We start from the raw sequence: 17,648 nt of genomic DNA on the forward strand, positions 1-17,648 counted from the left end.
CCCCAGCTTTTGCTTTGCACTGCCGTCCTTGTGGGTTTGACGGAGTCAGACGATATGTGACGAGGTTGAGATCGTGGTTGTGATTAAACCGATAAGTGCTCGGAAGTTCAACTGCAAACGCGTGCAAGGGACGATGGTTGAAGGAACTTTGTAAGCCAAGGATATAGCCGCCCGTGAAGAGACGGGGGTGTGTTCAAACGGAGCGCGGTTCCGTCCGGAGTGCTGCCATTGATCGTGCTTGATACTATAGACTCGTCTGTTTTCTGTTACATTGCAAGAGGCAGCTCCGCGGGATATTGTATCGTTGGCCGAGAGATTGCAACGAGATATCCGAGACAAGGGCTGGGTATAGAACTGCGGGAGATTGTCATGCGACCGTTATCGAGACCTTTGATACTGGGATGAGTGAGTGCTTGGATTGGATGGGCGGATATGCAATGCATGCGTGTATCCATCTCACTTGATAAGGTACTGCATGAAACAAACGGGCTCGTTCCAAATTACTAGAACGATCAAGAAAGATGGAGAAAAAGAGGCATTGACGAGAGACAATCGTGGTTCCTCTGTCTGATACAATCGCATGGAAACTCGCACAGCCCCAAAAAGCCCGCTGGGTCTCGAGGCGGGGATCAAGCAAGTGGCTTCCAGTGCCAGTCAGCGACAAAAGGCAAGGTACTTTGGCGCTTGTCTCGAGAAACCCGCGGGATACCTTGATTGGAGAGCGCTGGGTCATTGACCAGACGTGTATTGTCTGAGTGCTTTCTTCTTGTTCGCGAGTACTTCCCTTGCGCCGAATCGATGCTAGACTGTGATGGAAATGGAGAACTGCCTCTTTTGGAGACGGACGGCGCTGGAGACCGAGTGACAGCTGCGTGCAGGAAGCTTGGAGTCAGATGCACTTTTGGTCGACCTTGTGCCATGCCTTGCATCTCCGATTCACTTGTAGTACGATCAATGCAGCCTCGGAGGTGATGTGGCGAATGAACTGAATCCTGCAGGGGAAAACGAAACGAAAGAAGAAAAAAAAAAAGAATAATTTCAAATCAAAAAAAATCTTGCAGGCTCTTCGCACGAATTCGCCTGCATTACTCATTTGACCAGCTTTGCACAGCCCCGATGCCTCAAAAGGTCGATACAAACCAAACCAGCCACCTTTCATGGCAAAGCAACCGGCAAAGCATGCCCGCAACAAAACAAAACCGAGACTCGAAGTACCTCCGCCCCCGGAAGCGCCCTGTAAAGGTACCTCGTTCCAGCACACCTCAGCGCAAGCGCACGGGGCACCGCCAGCGCTAAGCATTGGGCCACCTCACCTACGCCAACCGCGGCTCCACCGCCTTGCCTTCCGCACCCTCCTGCGCAGCCAATCCTGGGCCGCAGCAGTCCCGTGGCCTCCCAGGTCGCTTTCTTCGCACCTTTCCGCCTTCCTTCTTTCGGGGGCTTTGCTGCGTGTGATGGTATAAGATCGCCTCCTCCTCTTCCTCCTCTTCCCTCTTGTTCTTCATTACTCCTCAAGACAAGAAGACAAATCACCTCAACTGCAAAGTCAGCTGCCGTTAATACAGACGGCTACGATTGCAGATTCAGCAAAAATCTAAAGCTACAGCAGCTCTCCCACTGCGCACGCTGGACCAGACACGTCGCACGACACCGGGAACCACGGCTTGATATCACCGCCATTGCAATATCGCAATAGTGTTTCCCACCTTGGGATCGACTCTCCCTAATTCTCTTTCGAATCACAGCCATCATGGATGCCACACCGAGTCTCTCACGGTCCTCCTCGACCTCGTCTCGCAACAAGTCCAACCTCAGCCTGGACCTCTCCAACCTCCCGCCACTCGTCCAGCCGACGCCTCCCTCCAACACGCTCATCTTCACAAACCTCAACAACACCGACATCTTCCTGCCCGAAAACCTACAGACTATCCGCGAGCTCATCGAGCACACGGCACCCATACACTCGTTTGCGCCGCTCAAGTCGTTCCGCCGCATCATCGTCTCCTTCTTCGACGTCGACGCCTCATTAGCCGTGCGCCAGGTCTGGGACGGCGAGGCCGTCATGGGCGAGCGCATCAAGCTCTACTTTGGCCAGCCCACGCCCATCGAGACCAAGCCCGAGCACCTGGCCCTGCCCGACGCCGGCAAGCTCTTCTTCATCTCCCCGCCGGCCAGCCCTCCCCACGGCTGGGAGATGCGCCTCGAGGACGCGCCCAACAAGCAGGTCCACGCCGACGACCTCGCCGAGGCCCTGGCCAAGCTGCACCACCGCCCCGTCCCCACCTACGACTCGCCCGTCACCCCGACCGACGGCGGCGTTCCCAACTTTGGCACCCGGAGTCGCAGCTCGACGCTCATCTACCAGCCTGACGCGGAGACGAGCCCCGGCATCCCCGCCGTCTTTGTCGAGGATATGACGGACGGGCCGACCATGAGCCCCATTGAGGTCTCGAAGCCCATCATGGCTCAGACTGCGCGACCTCCCGTTGAGCTGATGCACGACGCGTGAACGAGTTTCAGGACATGTCGATACGACGGAGGGTGACCATAATATCTTATTTGTTTATTTACTTCATGTGTTATTCCTTTCTTTGGGAAGGAGGCTCTTGGCAGGCGTTGGCAAAGATGTAACACACGGCTACTTTACTTTTCGGAGGCTGTCAATATTCTTATGGACTCATTGTTACCGTGGAACTGGCGTTTTGGGCTTTCTTTACGTTGATTGAGCATAAGGAGTTGTATGAAAAGCAGAATATCCTGTCAGAATAAGATACATACCCCATCGCAAATAGAGGGGCACAGCATTCTATCTCAGCATCAGATCTGTAGCTTATGACCTTGTTGAAATTATCAAACTATCAAATTGATCAAACACTAATTGTTCTTTTTCCTCATTGACTGCCTATCATCGATGTATATCAGTTTTGACATCGGTGACGGCCTCGAGTTGCGTCCAATGCATCATTAATCAGTGAAACGAGACAACCAGAGAAGGCGGCGAGCCCCACCTCAAATCCCCGCTAACGGCACCTAATCGATTTTCCTCATCCAGCCTTGCCATGGGCATATTTTTCTTCATGCTTTGTCTTCAGTTTAAAAAAAAAAAAAAATCACATAAGAAGGCCGCCCTCTTCCAATCCCTCTTTTCCACAAGCCCGCGACAATGAGCTGCTCGTGTCGTTTCGTCTCATGGCGGAAGTTCGCGCGGGGCCTCGCCCAGATTCACCGATCCGACAATGTTTCTTCGGCTGCGCCGCTTCGATGGCCGGCTCGGCAACTGGTGATGCTGGGGCAGAACCGTGGACTGCATGCTTCGGGACCTAGGAGACAGGAGGCAGCGGCTGCTGCAGCGGTAGAAGATAAAAGACATGGCGAGGGGGATTCACGGAACACAAATGCTGAGGATGGGCGAACAAGCACAACGGAAGCACTGGACGAGGTGGTCGCCGATGCGAATGCGCAGCCGGCCGAAAGAATACGGGCGAAAAGGGACGGAAAGAAGAAGACTTCCGCCGCTACAGATGGCAAAGATGATTCACGAAACACAACATCAAGAGGAAAGCGGGAACGAAAAGCCAAACTATCCTCCGCCGAAGGCAACCCGCCAGATTCCGCCGGCCAGCCGCCCAAGCCCGGGCCGCGGACCCAAGAGCCGTGGAAGCTCCACAAGGCGGCGCTCAAGGAAAAGTTCCCCGAAGGCTGGCAGCCGCGCAAGCGGCTCTCGCCCGACGCGCTGGCGGGGATCCGGGCGCTCAACGCGCAGTTCCCAGACGTGTACACGACGGCGGCGCTAGCGGACAAGTTCCAGGTGTCGAGCGAGGCGATCCGGCGGATCCTCAAGAGCAACTGGCGGCCGTCGGTGGACGAGGAGGAGGAGCGGCAGCAGCGCTGGTTCCGGAGGGGCAAGCAGGTGTGGGAGCAGAAGGCGGCGCTGGGGATCAAGCCGCCGCAGCGGTGGCGGATGGAGGGCATCGCGCGGGATCCGGGGTATCACGAGTGGAGCAAGAGGGCGAGCCAGAGGGAGAGGGAATGGGAGAAGGAGGAGGAGAGCAAGTATCGGGCTTATCTGGAGAGGATGAAGAAGAAGAAGGCGGAGGGCAAGGGGAGGCATTGAATCTGGCGATGGGAGCATCGTATATGGATAGACTCTGCTCTGGGATAGATCATGGGTTATGGCATTTGGCGGACACAAGGTTTGCATATGGGTATACTGTACAGGTCTTGCATACTTGGCGCATACAACCTGGCACTTTGACTCTTGACTCTCAAGACACGAATCAATCACCATCATCACCACCAAATGACCAACGCCACCACTCACAAGAGAATCCCTTTCAGCACTCCACCGCAAAGTGAAACACAGACATTCCCACCAAACGATCCTAACAAAGTCTACTTTTCTTCTACAGCACCGAAAGCTGGTAAAAGCTCAGGCACCGGCCCAAAGCGTTTCACCTCAGCGTCCGGCTACCAGATCTGTGTCTTCTGACCAATGAGGTTGCGAGGCGGCAAAAGGCTGAAGCTAGGCGACTGATCCAGGGGGTTGCGCTAAAACCGTTTCATGAATTCAAGGGTTTTGGGGTCACCGTCGCCTTTTCGTTCGTGAGATTTATAGGATTGAATCCTTCTTTTCCTATCCGTTTTTACTTTCTTTTCCTCGATTCTCTGCATTTTCCATCTTCGTTGTCTCTTTTGCGAGGAGTGGCTTTTTGACATTTCTGCTCTTTGGTTTGCCAATTGAAGATATCCTTTGTTCATCTTGGGTGCTGAATTGGGGCATGCTGTCTTTTCACGTTTCTTTCATGTGATACCCTCCCACTGCGGCCACTTTTAGCTGAACCACCTTTCGTCCTCTTCCCCTTCATCCTACCTTGCCTTGAAGAACCTCAGACTTGACCATCACCATGCCCTCAGCAACCTACTCGCACCCTCCCCAGCGGGACTCGTGGTTCGCGCCCCTCTCCATCGACCTCATCCTCAAGGTCTTCAGCGTCAGCATCTTCCACCCCTTCATCTGCTGGCTGATCCCGCTGTGCCTGCGCGCGCAGACGACGCGCTGGGAGGCGCCGCCCATGGTGGCGGCCATTGCGTGGGCCGTCTTCATCTCGCTCATGTGGATCGCGAGCGCCGTCAACCAGCGCATCGCCCACGGCGCGCCGCGCGAGGTGGACCTGGGCGAGGAGGTGATTGTGGTGACGGGCGGCGCGAGCGGGCTGGGGATGCTGGTGGCCGAGGTGTACGGCATGAGGGGCGCGAGCGTGGCCGTGCTGGACGTCAACGAGATGGAGAACGGGGAGGCCAGGGGCGTGACGTTTTACAGGTGCGATGTGAGCGACAAGGCGCAGGTGGCCAAGGTTGCCAAGGAGATTGAGCGAGATGTGAGTGTATTCTCTATCTTCAGTCGATGATGGGGATGATTTGGGTTCGAAGGAAACTGACTCTGGTTGAAACAGCTCGGCACGCCTACCGTCCTCATCAACAACGCCGCCATCGTCGTCGGAAAGCCGCTCCTGGACCTGTCCGTCGACGAGATCGAGACCAGCATCGGCACCAACCTGCTCGGCCCCTTTTACTGCCTCAAGACGTTCCTGCCGGCCATGATCCGCGGCGGCCGCGGCGGCACCATTGTCAACGTGTCCTCGGTCATCGGCCACCTGGGCGCGGCGCAGCTGACCGACTACGCGGCGGCCAAGGCCGGCCTGACGGCGCTGCACAAGTCGCTGACGGCGGAGCTGCGCGAGTCGCACCCGGAGATCCGCACGGTGCTGGTGACGCCGGGCCAGCTGAGCACGCCGCTCTTCTACGGGGTGCAGACGCCCAACGGCTTCCTGGCGCCCGTCGTGGAGCCGGTGGACGTGACCAAGGAGATTGTGGCGGCGATTGACGGCGGCAAGGGGGTCACGGCCGCGATGCCGTTTTACGCGCGGTGGGTGGACTGGTACAATGTGTTGCCGGTCGGGGTGCAGCTGCTTGCGAGGAGGATTTCGGGCGTGGATAGGGGGATGAAGACGTTTGTTGGGAGGAAGGGAGTCGTGGAGGAGGGGAAGAAGATGAGGTAGACTTTTTGAGGCGCTGGCGTCTTCGAGTTTGCTTCGTCGGTGATGGAGGGGGAGAGGGGGGGCTTGGAAGATGAAAGAAGCATTGTGTCATGAGTTGATGCATCATTTTGGATGGCATATGATGGATTGCTTCCTGTTTACCTGCTAGACTTGATAGACTAGATGAAATAATACTCTTCATGTTGTGGATGGGAGGATATCGTGATCTTTACGGCATGTAGTGTTGTAGCTTAAAGTGAAGCTTTACCTTACGGGTGATGACGTAGAATAAGAGCCTTGAATGGAAGCATAAGTGAATCCAGGAACAGGGGCACATCAGATATTCCACTGTACATCAGCTGCTGCCGTAGCATCTCACTTTTGGTATTCAATTTGCCCTCAAGACGCCAAAGAACCATGATAGGCAAAGCCAGCGACGGACCTCGGGCAGATCCGAGCCACATGGGATTTGAGAATTGTCCATTTGAGGGCCTCATGTCCGCCCCCTTGCATGTGAGCCACGTGAGATACAGCACAATGGATCTATGCCATGTCATATCATGCAAGTCTTGATGAATTTCTACCACAAGCTCTATTGCTATCTTATTAATTCGTATTTGATGCGACTTTGCATCATGGCAGTCGATCCCGAAACTCGGAAATTCAGCGCTAAAGCGTAAAAAAGAAGGCAAGTGTAAGCGCCAAAGGCGACGGGGGAAACCCCGTGTTCCTGAAATGAGGGCGCCTCGTTAGCGGCTGGGCAGGGTTGGAGAGAGAAAGGCGAGCGGGAGAGGAAGCATGGAGGAGGGTAAGTAAGACATCTGCAGCGATGAGGCGGGGAGTAGTTCTTGGGGGGAAATGGTGGCGATTGGATGATTGGGGGGGAAGAGGACGAGAGGGAGACACGGGCCCTTTTCTAAATAGCACTGTTCTCTGATTTTCGTTTCTTTTTCTTTTTTTCTCACTGCTTTTTGTTGCGGCAAGTGTTGGCAGGATCATGGTCGAAACGCCTAGGCGATCTATAAAATATCTCGCCGTTATAATGCCGTCTCGTGATGACAGGCGCAAGGGAATAGATTATTTCCTATACGAGGCCGCTGTCCGACCTTTGTCATTAGATTTGATTTGCGCCTGGGCTTGCCGGCTTGGCGGCCCCTAGTGGGAATCATTGGCTGTGGGAATCCGAGAGTTGATGCATGAGGGGAGGTCAATGCAGCACGTCATGATGCATGGATCTGGTTCTGCTGTGATGGGGGCTCGGGGAGTGAGTGAGCATTGGCCTCTATTGTGGCTGTCTCGGTGAATAGAGAGAGGCATTTCCTACTCTCAAAAGCAATGGCCATGATGCTCGTACACAGGGTACAGCGAGGTGGCACGCAAACAACACGGACCGCAACACGAGAGTCGAAGAGACGCCCCCATGTCCTACGAGTTCCCCGTGCCTGGACAGCACAGGTTCCAACCGTCGCACCTCGTCCTTGGTAGCCAAGAATCCAAGCCGCCAACTGGCCAATCGAGGCCCGATCCTCTTCATTCTCGTCCACCTTTGACCCCCTTGCCCCCGGCCTTGGGAGCTAATGCTAGCCGCATTCTGGCAGCTAACGGGAAAGACGGGGAATCGAAAAGCTAGCAAAGGGAACAACCTTGATTTTTCCTTGTTCGTATCGCATTTGGCTTGAAAAAGATGGGGGTAACAAGACGGGACAGGCCAGGCCAAGGCCGAGGGTGCTGCATTGGGGCATGTGCTGTACAGTAGGTACGATGCCATAACAATCTCATCATCGCGCTTCTGTTCCTGGTTGACGGGCATCTGCGTTTCCTCTCTCTCCTCTCTCCTCCCGTCCCTCGCTCTGTTGCTCCTCTGCAGCCGCTCTTTCTTGCATGTCGCCAGCTTCACTCGCGGTTGCTGGGGTTGTTCACCATTGGAGCACCTCGCTCTTTAGATAAATCCACCGGCTTGCCAGCTGTTGAGACCCGTTTGCGTCCACCGCACTCGCTTCTTCTCGTCGCCGTCAACCCTCGCTCGCTCCCTCTCTGGGTCACGTTGCGCTCACTTTTTTTTTTTTTTGTTTCCCCCCTTTCCACCTCTTGGGGGATCCGTGACCAAGCGGTTCACCTTTTCTTTTTATCTTGGGCTCGATAAGAAAAAAGAAAACACTGCCGTGTGCTCGTCTCGCCCTTCTTTCTCCTTTTCCTCCTTTTTTTTGGGTTGGAACCATTGACGGGCCTTTCTTATTCGGTTTGGATCTGCTCGACCTCATTGCGATCCTTTTCCTCATTCATCCATCTTTTGGCTCGCCGAGAGTTTTGGAACAGTGAAAAAAGACTTCGATTTACCGCTTCCCCTTTGGGACCAACAGTTTACTCGCATTTGATTGTGTGTAATACACGATGCGTTGGTCTTCGGTTGCTGCCGTTGCGCTGGCGAGCGCCAAATCGTTTGTCGTGGCGCTGGATCCCGTCTCCGTCGTGGGAAACAAGTTCTTCAACAAGGACGGCTCGCAGTTCTTTATCAAGGGTATGTGTGCTTTATGGCGGCGTGGAAAGAAAAAAGCGATAGAGGGCATGGACTGTCAGGTATTGACTGACGCTTCTCTCTCCAGGCATTGCGTACCAGCTTGTTCCGCAGGATCCCCTCGTGGACACTGACCAGTGCAAACGCGATGCTAAGCTCATGGCCGAGCTCGGAACAAACACCATCCGCGTCTATCACGTCGACGCCGACGCCGACCATGACGGCTGCATGAGTGCGTTTGACGACGCCGGCATTTACGTCCTTGCTGATCTGGATACCTTTGATACGTACATTATTCCCGTGCGTCAATCAAACTTCCTCCCCCCTGCTTCCCTTTGGGTTTCCATTCTCACACATTCTTATAGCAAAATAACTACTGGAATAAGACAAAGTTCGACAGGTTTGCCGAGGTCCTGGACACCTTCCAGAAGTACGACAACCTCCTGGGCGTCTTCGTCGGAAACGAGAACATCGCTACCAAGGATGATTCTCCCACGGCGCCCTACCTCAAGGCTGCTGCCCGCGACATGAAGGCGTACCGCGACGCCCAGGGCTACCGCGAGATCCCCGTCGGCTACTCGGCCGCCGACATCCTGCAGCTCCGCCCCATGCTCCAGGACTACCTGACCTGCGGCGGCAACTCGTCCGAGACGGTCGACTTCTTCGCCCTCAACTCGTACTCGTGGTGCGACCCCAGCACCTACAAGGAGTCCACCTACGACCAGCTCGAGGCCTACGCCAAGGACTTCCCCGTGCCCATCTTCCTCTCCGAGACGGGCTGCATCGTCCCCGGCCCCCGCCAGTTCGACGACCAGGACGCCATCTTTGGCCCCGAGATGGTCAACGACTGGAGCGGCGCCATCATCTACGAGTGGATCCAGGAGGAGAACGGCTACGGAATTATAACATATGCCCCGGCCGGTCAGGCGCCTGGGCCCAACGTCGAGGGTGGCTTCCTGCGCAAGGGCACGCCCACGCCCAAGTTGCCCGACTTCACCGCCCTCAAGTCCAAGTGGGCGACCGACACCCCTACCGGCGTGAGCCGAGACGATTACAACGCCGACGACGTGTCGACCCGTGCTTGCCCTACGTCGACTGCTGGCGGCTGGTGGCAGGTGGACGGCGATGCCAAACTGCCCACCCTGGGCCAGATCCTTGCCGTCAAAACCGAGACCGGGAGCCTGGCCACCGAAACTGGTACCAGCACGGCGGAGAGCACGGGGGACAGCACCTCTGACGGCTCGGTGGAGAGCACGGGGGCTGCCACGACTTCTACGGACGACTCATCCTCTTCCACCACCTCTAGCGCCGGAAGCGCGGAGACGACCAACGGCAGCCCCTTGGACAAGCGCATCACTGCATTCGGTGCCGGTCTGGTTGGCGTCGTTTTGGGTGCTGCAGTCCTGTTGTGAGACTGAGTCTTGTTACCCGTTGGATTTGTATCGTCAAATCAGCATCAGATACCCGTCTACTTCTCACCATGCTTTTCTGCTTTTCTTTTTTAAATGTTACCGCGGGGCTTTAGCTTGTTAGCCTAGATTCCCCCCTAATGGCTCTTTGTATGATGGCTGAATGATTGGAGAGGGGATGTCTTTGTCATGACATTTGCCGCGTAACGAGGCATGACTGTTTATATTTAATGCATGAGGATATGTTGTATATGAGGTGTTGGAAGCCTTTGTTTCAATATTGTGTGATGTTTTTAACGTCGACACATCTTGTCATTGTGTGTTTGTTATTGTGCCACACGCTATCCTAGCCGACGTTTTAAAACCAATGAGTACCCCTTTTGACGTGATGCCCTGAAGAACCATATGCCCCCTCTTTGTGTAAGCATTTTCCTTCTTTCTACCCAATGTCTGCTGTATAGGAATCATCGGATGGAACCGTAACTGTAGTTGGGAGCAGTTTCTGTAGGCCAGTAATAGTAATAGTTGTGATGTTGTTTGATGTAGTTGTATTCAACTTGGTGGCACTGATGTTGTTCGTCAACCAAGGCCGCTCGGTCGACGAAGGTGTACTGGTCGAGATGGTCGGATCACCGGAGGCAGAGGAGGAGGAGTAGGTTTTGACGGCCGAGTTGCCGACCAAGACGAGGCTGACGATAAAGACTGCGAGGACGGAGGCGCAGAGGAGACCCATTGCCGTGTAGCGGAGGCGGGGGTCGTAGCGGTGGGGGGAGGAGCCCCAGGGGGTGCGGGTGTGAGTTTGGCATTGGAGGTTGTCGATCATTTTTTTTTTAAGCTTGGTTGATGTAGTTGAGATGCTTGAGTTGAGATCTATAGGATGTTCGGGTTGAGAATTGTAGGATGTTTCGTAAGGGGGGGGATGAGGAGGGATGGAGGGGTTATGGGGAGAGTTCGATGAGGATTGAAGATGAAGTTGGGTTTACGAGACATCGATATTGTCGTTTACGGATTGAGATTGTGTTGTTCCTATATATAGGGTGCTATTTAGATAGGCAGTTCATGGCAATGGCAACTGTGGTTGGGATATCAGATTGTTTGGCAAGAAGGATGAAGTCGGGTGAAGAGAAAGAACCAGAGGGGGTTGTACGGAGTAAATGGAAGTTGGCTTTCGTGGGTAACTGTAGGCTAAGCTTGACTGAGAAACATGAGAGTTACATCAAAGAGCAATCCACTCCTCTATCACATCAGTGTACTTGATCATCGTCCCTCTTTGATACTGATCCTGATAGATACAGCATCTCCTTACGTGAACCGAGGCATGATTCTCATCCTGGAGCACGTCGATGGGGAGTGACATCGAAGTGTCTTATGTAAGCCGTCAGGAACAATGTCTCGCTTGTCTCCCTCGCATCAAATCTCTGTTCTAGTTCTTGAGCTAAAAAGCCATCGGTCGATGAACAAAAGGTGGGTGAAGAAGACGGAACAATCCCCACCGAAGCCTTATCGTAGTGACAAAAATTCAGTCCAATGAGTGTCTCGCAATTCCGCCTCTGTTGAGGAAAAAAAAAAATAAAGAACGGCTGCCGTTGACAGTGAGAAGTGACAAGAAGAGGCCAAAAAAAACCGCCTAGTGGCTACAGCAAGGATAAGGATTTTTTTTTCTTTATCGGATGCACGCCAGCCTCGCCTGGCCTTGCGCTTTTGTTACTCCGCCGTCTTTTTTTTACAACCTCCCGCAACCGGGAATCCCTCGAATTTCTCAACCCCCAATTAAATTTCTCAGCCCCCCAATTTCTGGTTTTGTGCCCGTTGTGTATCTGCGAGCAGCTGCTTTCCGGGGCAAGAAATAAGGGCATCGGCGCTCGACTGACTCAGCAAAATTTCTGGCCGCCCGCCCGCCATCATCATCATCTTGCATCACTTTGGCCTTGCCTTTGGGGTAGGTTGGCGATTGCGAAACCGACACGCTGCCGAGACTTTGACGGGCGTTATCGATTACGATTCCGGCTCAATCGCATAGATCCGCCTTGGCTGGAACCGAATTCGACTCTGCTTCTGGCGAACGAAAGAATCGCTGCAGATGCTCCCCTGACGAAGCCTTGCTCCGAGGCAATTGGCAACATGGCTGAGCCGGCGCAGGTTCAGACAGCGCCTGCTGGCTCTCCCCGAGGTGAGAGATGCTGCACTTTCGGCTTTGTCTTGTTTCTGTTTGTTGGGACGGGACTGCAGATGCAAGATTGGACCCCGGCAATGAGGGACGTGAGCTGACCCGCCGTTTCTTCCTCTCCCGTTCGCATAGAGATCAAGCAGGAGCACGAACATGACCACACGGCCGTTCTCGAGGGCCTCGACTTCAGCATCCTCGCCGAGCTCGCGTCGAAGCGCCCGTTCGAGCAGGTAGCCCAGGACACCCACGAGGAGCGCGAGCAAGAGGCCAAGAGGCCCAAGACGGAGAGCCAGAACCCGAACCACACGACAGAGGAAGAGTCGTCGCTCGAGGACGGGCTGGCGCTGCTCGTGCAGAATGCGCTGTCCAACGTGGGTGACCTCGTTCGGGGCTTCACAGTCGATGCCGGAGAGGCGCACAGCGATCCCATGGACGTCGATGACGCGCATGGAGCAGACGCCCGCCCGGCCCCGGTGTCCTTCTTGTCAGAGCCCGAAAAATACGTGCGCATCGCCAACACGCACGCGCTGGGGAACCTGGCGCTCTCGGTACTGCTGATACTGCTCCAGCAGCCCATTGATGACATGTCGAAGCTGGCCGGGGACGCGGACTCGGGTTACGGGCGCTCGTACGGACGGCTAAAACGATCTTTCGATGCGACGTGGCAGCTCTTTTCGGACAACCAGGTGCTGTCTGCCGACGAGCTGGAGATACAAGAGGCCGAAGCCCGGACGTTGCTGGAGCTGGCCAACAGGGCAAAGTTTGGCATGTGGTTGGTCGAGGGCGGGCTGGATTCCTTTACTGCCGCCGAGAGGAACTTTACGTCCGTCTTTCGGTGTCAGGTTTCCGATCTGTCACCGGCGCTTGCTCAGCTTTACGTCGAAATGAAGACCTACAAGACGATTGAGTCGCTGATAAAGGACGGTGCTGGGTTATCAATAGAGGAGATGGTGCATGTGGTGCAGACGACCATGCTGGAGGGAGTACATGGGTCGACAGAGGGTGAGCCGATATCAGCTTCTCAACAAGAGTTGTTGACCTTGGCCAAGGCGCGGAAAGATGTCCTGGAGGAGGAAGTCAAGGTCAAGCAGCCAGGTTCGTAGCCCCTCGACCCCACCTTGGATTTCTTCGTTGCCCACTTTGCTACGCTCATCGTACTTGAGGAGCAACTGACATTGTTCGTTTAGCCGCTCTGAAAGAAAAGTTCCCACCCGGCGATGTTCTGAAAAGCTTTTCGGCGCATGTTAGAACGCTGTTGGCGTCAATGACGGAGGTCGGGGAGAAGCTGGGCGTCTCGGCGCTGCTGAGCGACGTTGCCAACCAGGAGTCAATACCAAGCGGATCGGGCGATGGCGAACTGGATCTCGACGACCTTTCCTCCTTCTTCGAGAAGACGACCTCGGGGTTGGTGCAGAACGCCTTGGCTGGCTTGACGGAAGAGACACCAGCGGAGGAGACGCCCGTGGTCGAAATTACCGAGACGCCGGCGGAGACGACGAACGGCGAGCCAAAGGCAGATACCACGGCAGCGGCCGCACCCGCACCGCAGACAAACGGTGCCAAGCTGGATCTCATCTCGGACTACAAGGAACTCGAGGCGCTGGTCGCGGAGAGCACATCGAACTATGTCAAGACGACGCTCAATGGCCTCTCCGCCGTTGCCTACCAGCCCACAGTTCCTCAGAGTACAGGTAAGCATTTGCAAGCTCATCACATTCATCGACGGTGCCAAGTTTACTCACACACGATATAGCCGAGACCATGGCTGCGCAGTCACCCTATCTGAGTCATCTTCATCAACACCAATCCCACCACCCGTACTACACCTCATACGCCAGCCAGCCCGCTCCTGAACAGCAACCTCCCCAACCCGCAGGATCGTCCGACAACCTCCCGCCCAATCAAACCTTTCCCAGTGCGATTCTCTACGACAAGGCTCGCCAAGCAGCGCTCTCCAAGTCATCGGCGCATACGCGGAGAGAAGGTCTACACTCTACTCGCCGACCTTGGACCCAGGAGGAGGAAAAGGCACTCATGGCCGGTCTCGACATGGTCAAGGGTCCTCATTGGAGCCAGATCCTGACCCTCTTTGGCCAAAACGGAACCATTTCCGATATACTCAAGGACAGGACACAGGTGCAGCTCAAGGATAAGGCGCGAAATCTGAAGCTGTTCTTCCTCAAGACCAACTCAGAAATGCCATACTATCTGCAGGCCGTCACGGGAGAGCTCAAGACTCGAGCCCCGACCCAGGCGGCCCGGAAGGAAGCCGAAGAAAGGGCGCGAATGAACTCGGAAGAGGAACAAGCCAAGCTGCAAGGCATCATGGCATTGGCAGGGGGACTACAGCACCCGCCTCAACACCACCACCACCATCAGCAGCAGCAGCAGCAGCAGAGACAACCGCTTCATCACCAAGCCAGGCCACCGGTCACAGTGGCGGCAGCCGTTGGGCAGAGTGTCGTGACGCCGGCCCAGGCTGCCAGCGCAGCTCAGTCGGCATCTTCCGGACAGCAGCACGCGTCGCATCTGCATCACACACCGACGGCAACGATGACAAGCACGCCGCAAGCCAACATGGCGCCCATCTCTCGAGGCGGCATCATTCTGCCCAATACGGCGCAAATCAAGCCCGAGGGCCATGTGGCAGCGGTGCAGCAGGCTTCGCAGCCTGTCCCGCTCGCACCGCAACGGCCGCAAACCCAGCTTGCTCCTCAGGTTGCCATGCCCCAGGCTCAACCTCAGGCTCAACATCAGCCGCAAGTGCAGATGCAGCAGCAGCATCAGCAGCAGCAGCAGCAACCCGCACAGCACCAGCACCAGCAATATACCCAGGCGCAGAGCCAAGTCCAGGCACATGTGCCGGCCATGACACAGGCCCAGACTCACACACCGATTCCTGCGCAAACACAACCTCAACCTCAGCACCAATCTCAGCCTCAGCACCAACCTCAACTACAACACCAGCCTCAACCTCAACATCAACCTCAACCTCAGCATCAACCTCAGCATCAACCTCAGCATCAACCTCAGCATCAACCTCAACACCAACCTCAGCATCAACCGCAACACCAACCTCAGCTTCAGCCTCAGCCTCAGCCTCAGCCTCAGCCTCACCTTCAAGCGCAATCTCAACCCCAAGCACAACCTCAACCTCAAGCGCAACCTCAACCACAAGCGCAGCCTCCAGTGCAAGCACACCCTCAACCAGTTCAATCCCCGCAACAGCCGTTGCAACAGCAGTATCACCAACCACAGCCATCTCCCCATATCCAACCGCCGCAATCACCAGCTCCCGCGCAGCACCAGCAAGCAACCCCGAGTCAGCCCGGGACGCCGATCGTCGCCACGCAGCTCCAAAACGGGACGGCACATCAACCTTCACCCGCCCCAACGATTCCCTCCACACCAACACCGTCGCACCTCTCCCAGCACATCCAAACGCCCCTCCAGCCCTCGCCCGCCCCGACGTATTCGCCTCAGCCGCAGCAGCAGCAGCAGCAGCCGTCTGTCCCCGCGCAAACCGAGCTGCATAAGCTCGTTTCCGCGCCAGAGGCGACAATGTCGCAGACGGCGGTCCAAGATGAGGAGGCGGCGGCAGAGGCAGCCTTGTTGGAAGGCTTGCAGGCTGCCGTTGCACAAGCGCTGGCTTCGTAGTCACGCGTTGAAGGGGGGGGATGGTTTTCAATCAACACTTGTCTATGAGCTATTGATGTATTTTTACTTTTCCGGCTATGGCGCTCTTGAAGAGGGTTCAAAGGCGGTTATGATACGCTTCTTCTTCTTGTTCCTCTGGCTTTCTGACGCATAGACTTGTCTCTTTCCATTGTTGAGCAAGAATGTGGAAAACCAGGAGATTGTCAGAGGCAGAGAGTTCGCCTTTTTTTTTTTTTTGTTTTGACATATTCGATTTTCTTTGAGCGAGGCAAATGGTGTACATATCTACCCTTGCTATTTGTCTTTTTTCCTTTTCCTTACGGGGGTTATATAAGCGTTGACTGAGGGGGCCGAGCAGCCGAACTACAACGCGACTGCTTTTCACTTTGATTTTCTATCTTGACTTTGAGTTGGAAGAAATCGGGGACGGGATTATGATACCACTGGTGGACACGGCGAGGAACGGGTTACAATCTCCCGGGAGGGGTGGATTCGGGATGGAGATACTATCGGTATGAAGAATAAGAAAGTGAGATTGTCCAAGTTTTTTTTTTTTTCTTAGAAACGTGAATGTGGATGTCTGGGTGTCGCCTGATGTTGGCTGCCTCTGGCAGGAGGAATGTGAGTGCATGTGAAGCAACATCGGCGGATCGACGGTTGTGAGACTGTATGGTATGCGCTGTGGTATTTCTTACTATGGCAGCTATACCGAGTCAAACGTTGAGTCCAGGATCACTAACGGGAACCCTCTCCGGTGGAGCAACATGATGAGAATTTTACGATTACAACAACTTCTGCATCTTTTGTTTCCGACTTCAATTCCTTGTTCGCTGAGGGAGCCGGCGATAGGCCTGACGGACGCGGCCAGTAGCCTAGATGTATAGTAGTACGTCACGCGACAGATGGAATGTCCAACCTTGCGTTTGACATGGGCAAAGCTATGAATAGTTTGAATCGTCGGTCATCCCGTCAGAAGGCAAAAATGAAGGACTCATACGACCGGGATGTGAAGGAAAAAAAAAAAAAAAAAAAAAAAAAAAAAGGGGCGGAGGAGGCACGTGTGATGTTGTTGAGAGCGAGGAGTTATTTGAGGCTTTCAGTGTAAGTGGAAGCCCTACTTACAAGGATCTTGAAGTACAAGTGTGGTTACCGAGTTACGAAGACGTAGGTAGGCCAGGAGTCGGTCACGGATTTCCGAGTTCAGTTGGAGGTTGAGCTCGTGATGTTATCCTAGGCAGCGACTGGAGAGCAGCATGATTGGTTCATTGCCGCCGTCGCTGGAGAAGGATGCGGGTGAGGGAGGGAATGAGTTTGAACGATGTCGGCGTCCTAGAATGTGCTGTGACGACACCTGATGCTCCGCAGGTTGTGCGCAATGGATAAGATGCACAAGATGAAAATGCTGCCTGGGAGAGAGAAAAAGGGTTAAGGGCGGGCTGATGCAGGAAACGTACATGAGACCTTGATAGTGTGAAGTGGGTGGCGATAAGGTAGAGGGAGGGGTCGCTTGGTAGGCCCGTGGTAGGCAGACTTGGGACTGGGAAGAGTCATTGGTTTGGGTTGGTGTGGATGGATGGATGGATGGATGGATGGATGGTGCCTCTTGTATTGAGGCGGGCTGGTGGGAAGAGTGTGTTGTGTTGCAGGTTGGTTGAGGGAGCTGCTGTTAGGGGTTAGTGAGGATATGGCTCGGGGAAGGGGTGAGGAGGATCCGGTTCGTTGAAGGACTTATAGGGGGGTACGGGGTGGTCTTGATATGCACATGTGCTTTGCGGTAACTTGAGGTTGCTATTGCTGATATTTGTGATGTCAGGATTGCCCACCAAGTTGAACAAGAGGTAGCCAGCAGAAGAACAAAGGCT

The 17,648-nt window shown here is 54.8% G+C and overlaps 7 protein-coding genes across 7 annotated transcripts; 5 read left to right on the plus strand and 2 right to left on the minus strand.

Moving 5' to 3' along the window:
• Positions 1-1,313: 1,313 nt before the first annotated feature.
• On the minus strand, positions 1,314-1,505 carry CCMA1212_009612 (uncharacterized protein; the record flags this gene model as incomplete). The annotated part of the gene is made up of 1 exon (XM_073706687.1): positions 1,314-1,505. The coding sequence occupies one exon, from the start codon at positions 1,503-1,505 to the stop codon at positions 1,314-1,316; it is 192 nt and encodes a 63-aa protein (XP_073554906.1).
• A 245-nt stretch (positions 1,506-1,750) lies between these two features.
• Positions 1,751-2,509, plus strand: CCMA1212_009613 (Calcipressin-2; the record flags this gene model as incomplete). Its single annotated transcript, XM_073706688.1, has 1 exon — positions 1,751-2,509. One exon carries the CDS (start codon positions 1,751-1,753, stop codon positions 2,507-2,509), a length of 759 nt encoding a protein of 252 aa, XP_073554907.1.
• A 654-nt stretch (positions 2,510-3,163) lies between these two features.
• CCMA1212_009614 (Required for respiratory growth protein 9) lies at positions 3,164-4,114 on the plus strand (the record flags this gene model as incomplete). Its single annotated transcript, XM_073706689.1, has 1 exon — positions 3,164-4,114. The coding sequence occupies one exon, from the start codon at positions 3,164-3,166 to the stop codon at positions 4,112-4,114; it is 951 nt and encodes a 316-aa protein (XP_073554904.1).
• A 768-nt stretch (positions 4,115-4,882) lies between these two features.
• CCMA1212_009615 (putative oxidoreductase) lies at positions 4,883-6,059 on the plus strand (the record flags this gene model as incomplete). Its single annotated transcript, XM_073706690.1, has 2 exons — positions 4,883-5,378; positions 5,454-6,059. Exons 1-2 carry the CDS (start codon positions 4,905-4,907, stop codon positions 6,057-6,059), a joined length of 1,080 nt encoding a protein of 359 aa, XP_073554905.1. The 5' UTR covers positions 4,883-4,904.
• Positions 6,060-8,429: 2,370 nt separating this feature from the next.
• CCMA1212_009616 (Protein EPD1) lies at positions 8,430-9,965 on the plus strand (the record flags this gene model as incomplete). The annotated part of the gene is made up of 3 exons (XM_073706691.1): positions 8,430-8,556; positions 8,642-8,853; positions 8,919-9,965. The coding sequence occupies 3 exons, from the start codon at positions 8,430-8,432 to the stop codon at positions 9,963-9,965; spliced, it is 1,386 nt and encodes a 461-aa protein (XP_073554902.1).
• A 436-nt stretch (positions 9,966-10,401) lies between these two features.
• CCMA1212_009617 (uncharacterized protein) lies at positions 10,402-10,785 on the minus strand (the record flags this gene model as incomplete). The annotated part of the gene is made up of 1 exon (XM_073706692.1): positions 10,402-10,785. The coding sequence occupies one exon, from the start codon at positions 10,783-10,785 to the stop codon at positions 10,402-10,404; it is 384 nt and encodes a 127-aa protein (XP_073554903.1).
• A 1,298-nt stretch (positions 10,786-12,083) lies between these two features.
• Positions 12,084-15,786, plus strand: CCMA1212_009618 (Telomeric DNA-binding factor trf1; the record flags this gene model as incomplete). The annotated part of the gene is made up of 4 exons (XM_073706693.1): positions 12,084-12,132; positions 12,262-13,224; positions 13,317-13,820; positions 13,883-15,786. 4 exons carry the CDS (start codon positions 12,084-12,086, stop codon positions 15,784-15,786), a joined length of 3,420 nt encoding a protein of 1,139 aa, XP_073554909.1.
• Between the last annotated feature and the right edge of the window lie 1,862 nt (positions 15,787-17,648).

Source organism: Trichoderma ghanense (assembly GCF_004382785.1).
Source record: "Trichoderma ghanense strain CCMA-1212 chromosome Unknown scaffold_17, whole genome shotgun sequence".
Lineage (NCBI taxonomy): Eukaryota > Fungi > Ascomycota > Sordariomycetes > Hypocreales > Hypocreaceae > Trichoderma > Trichoderma ghanense.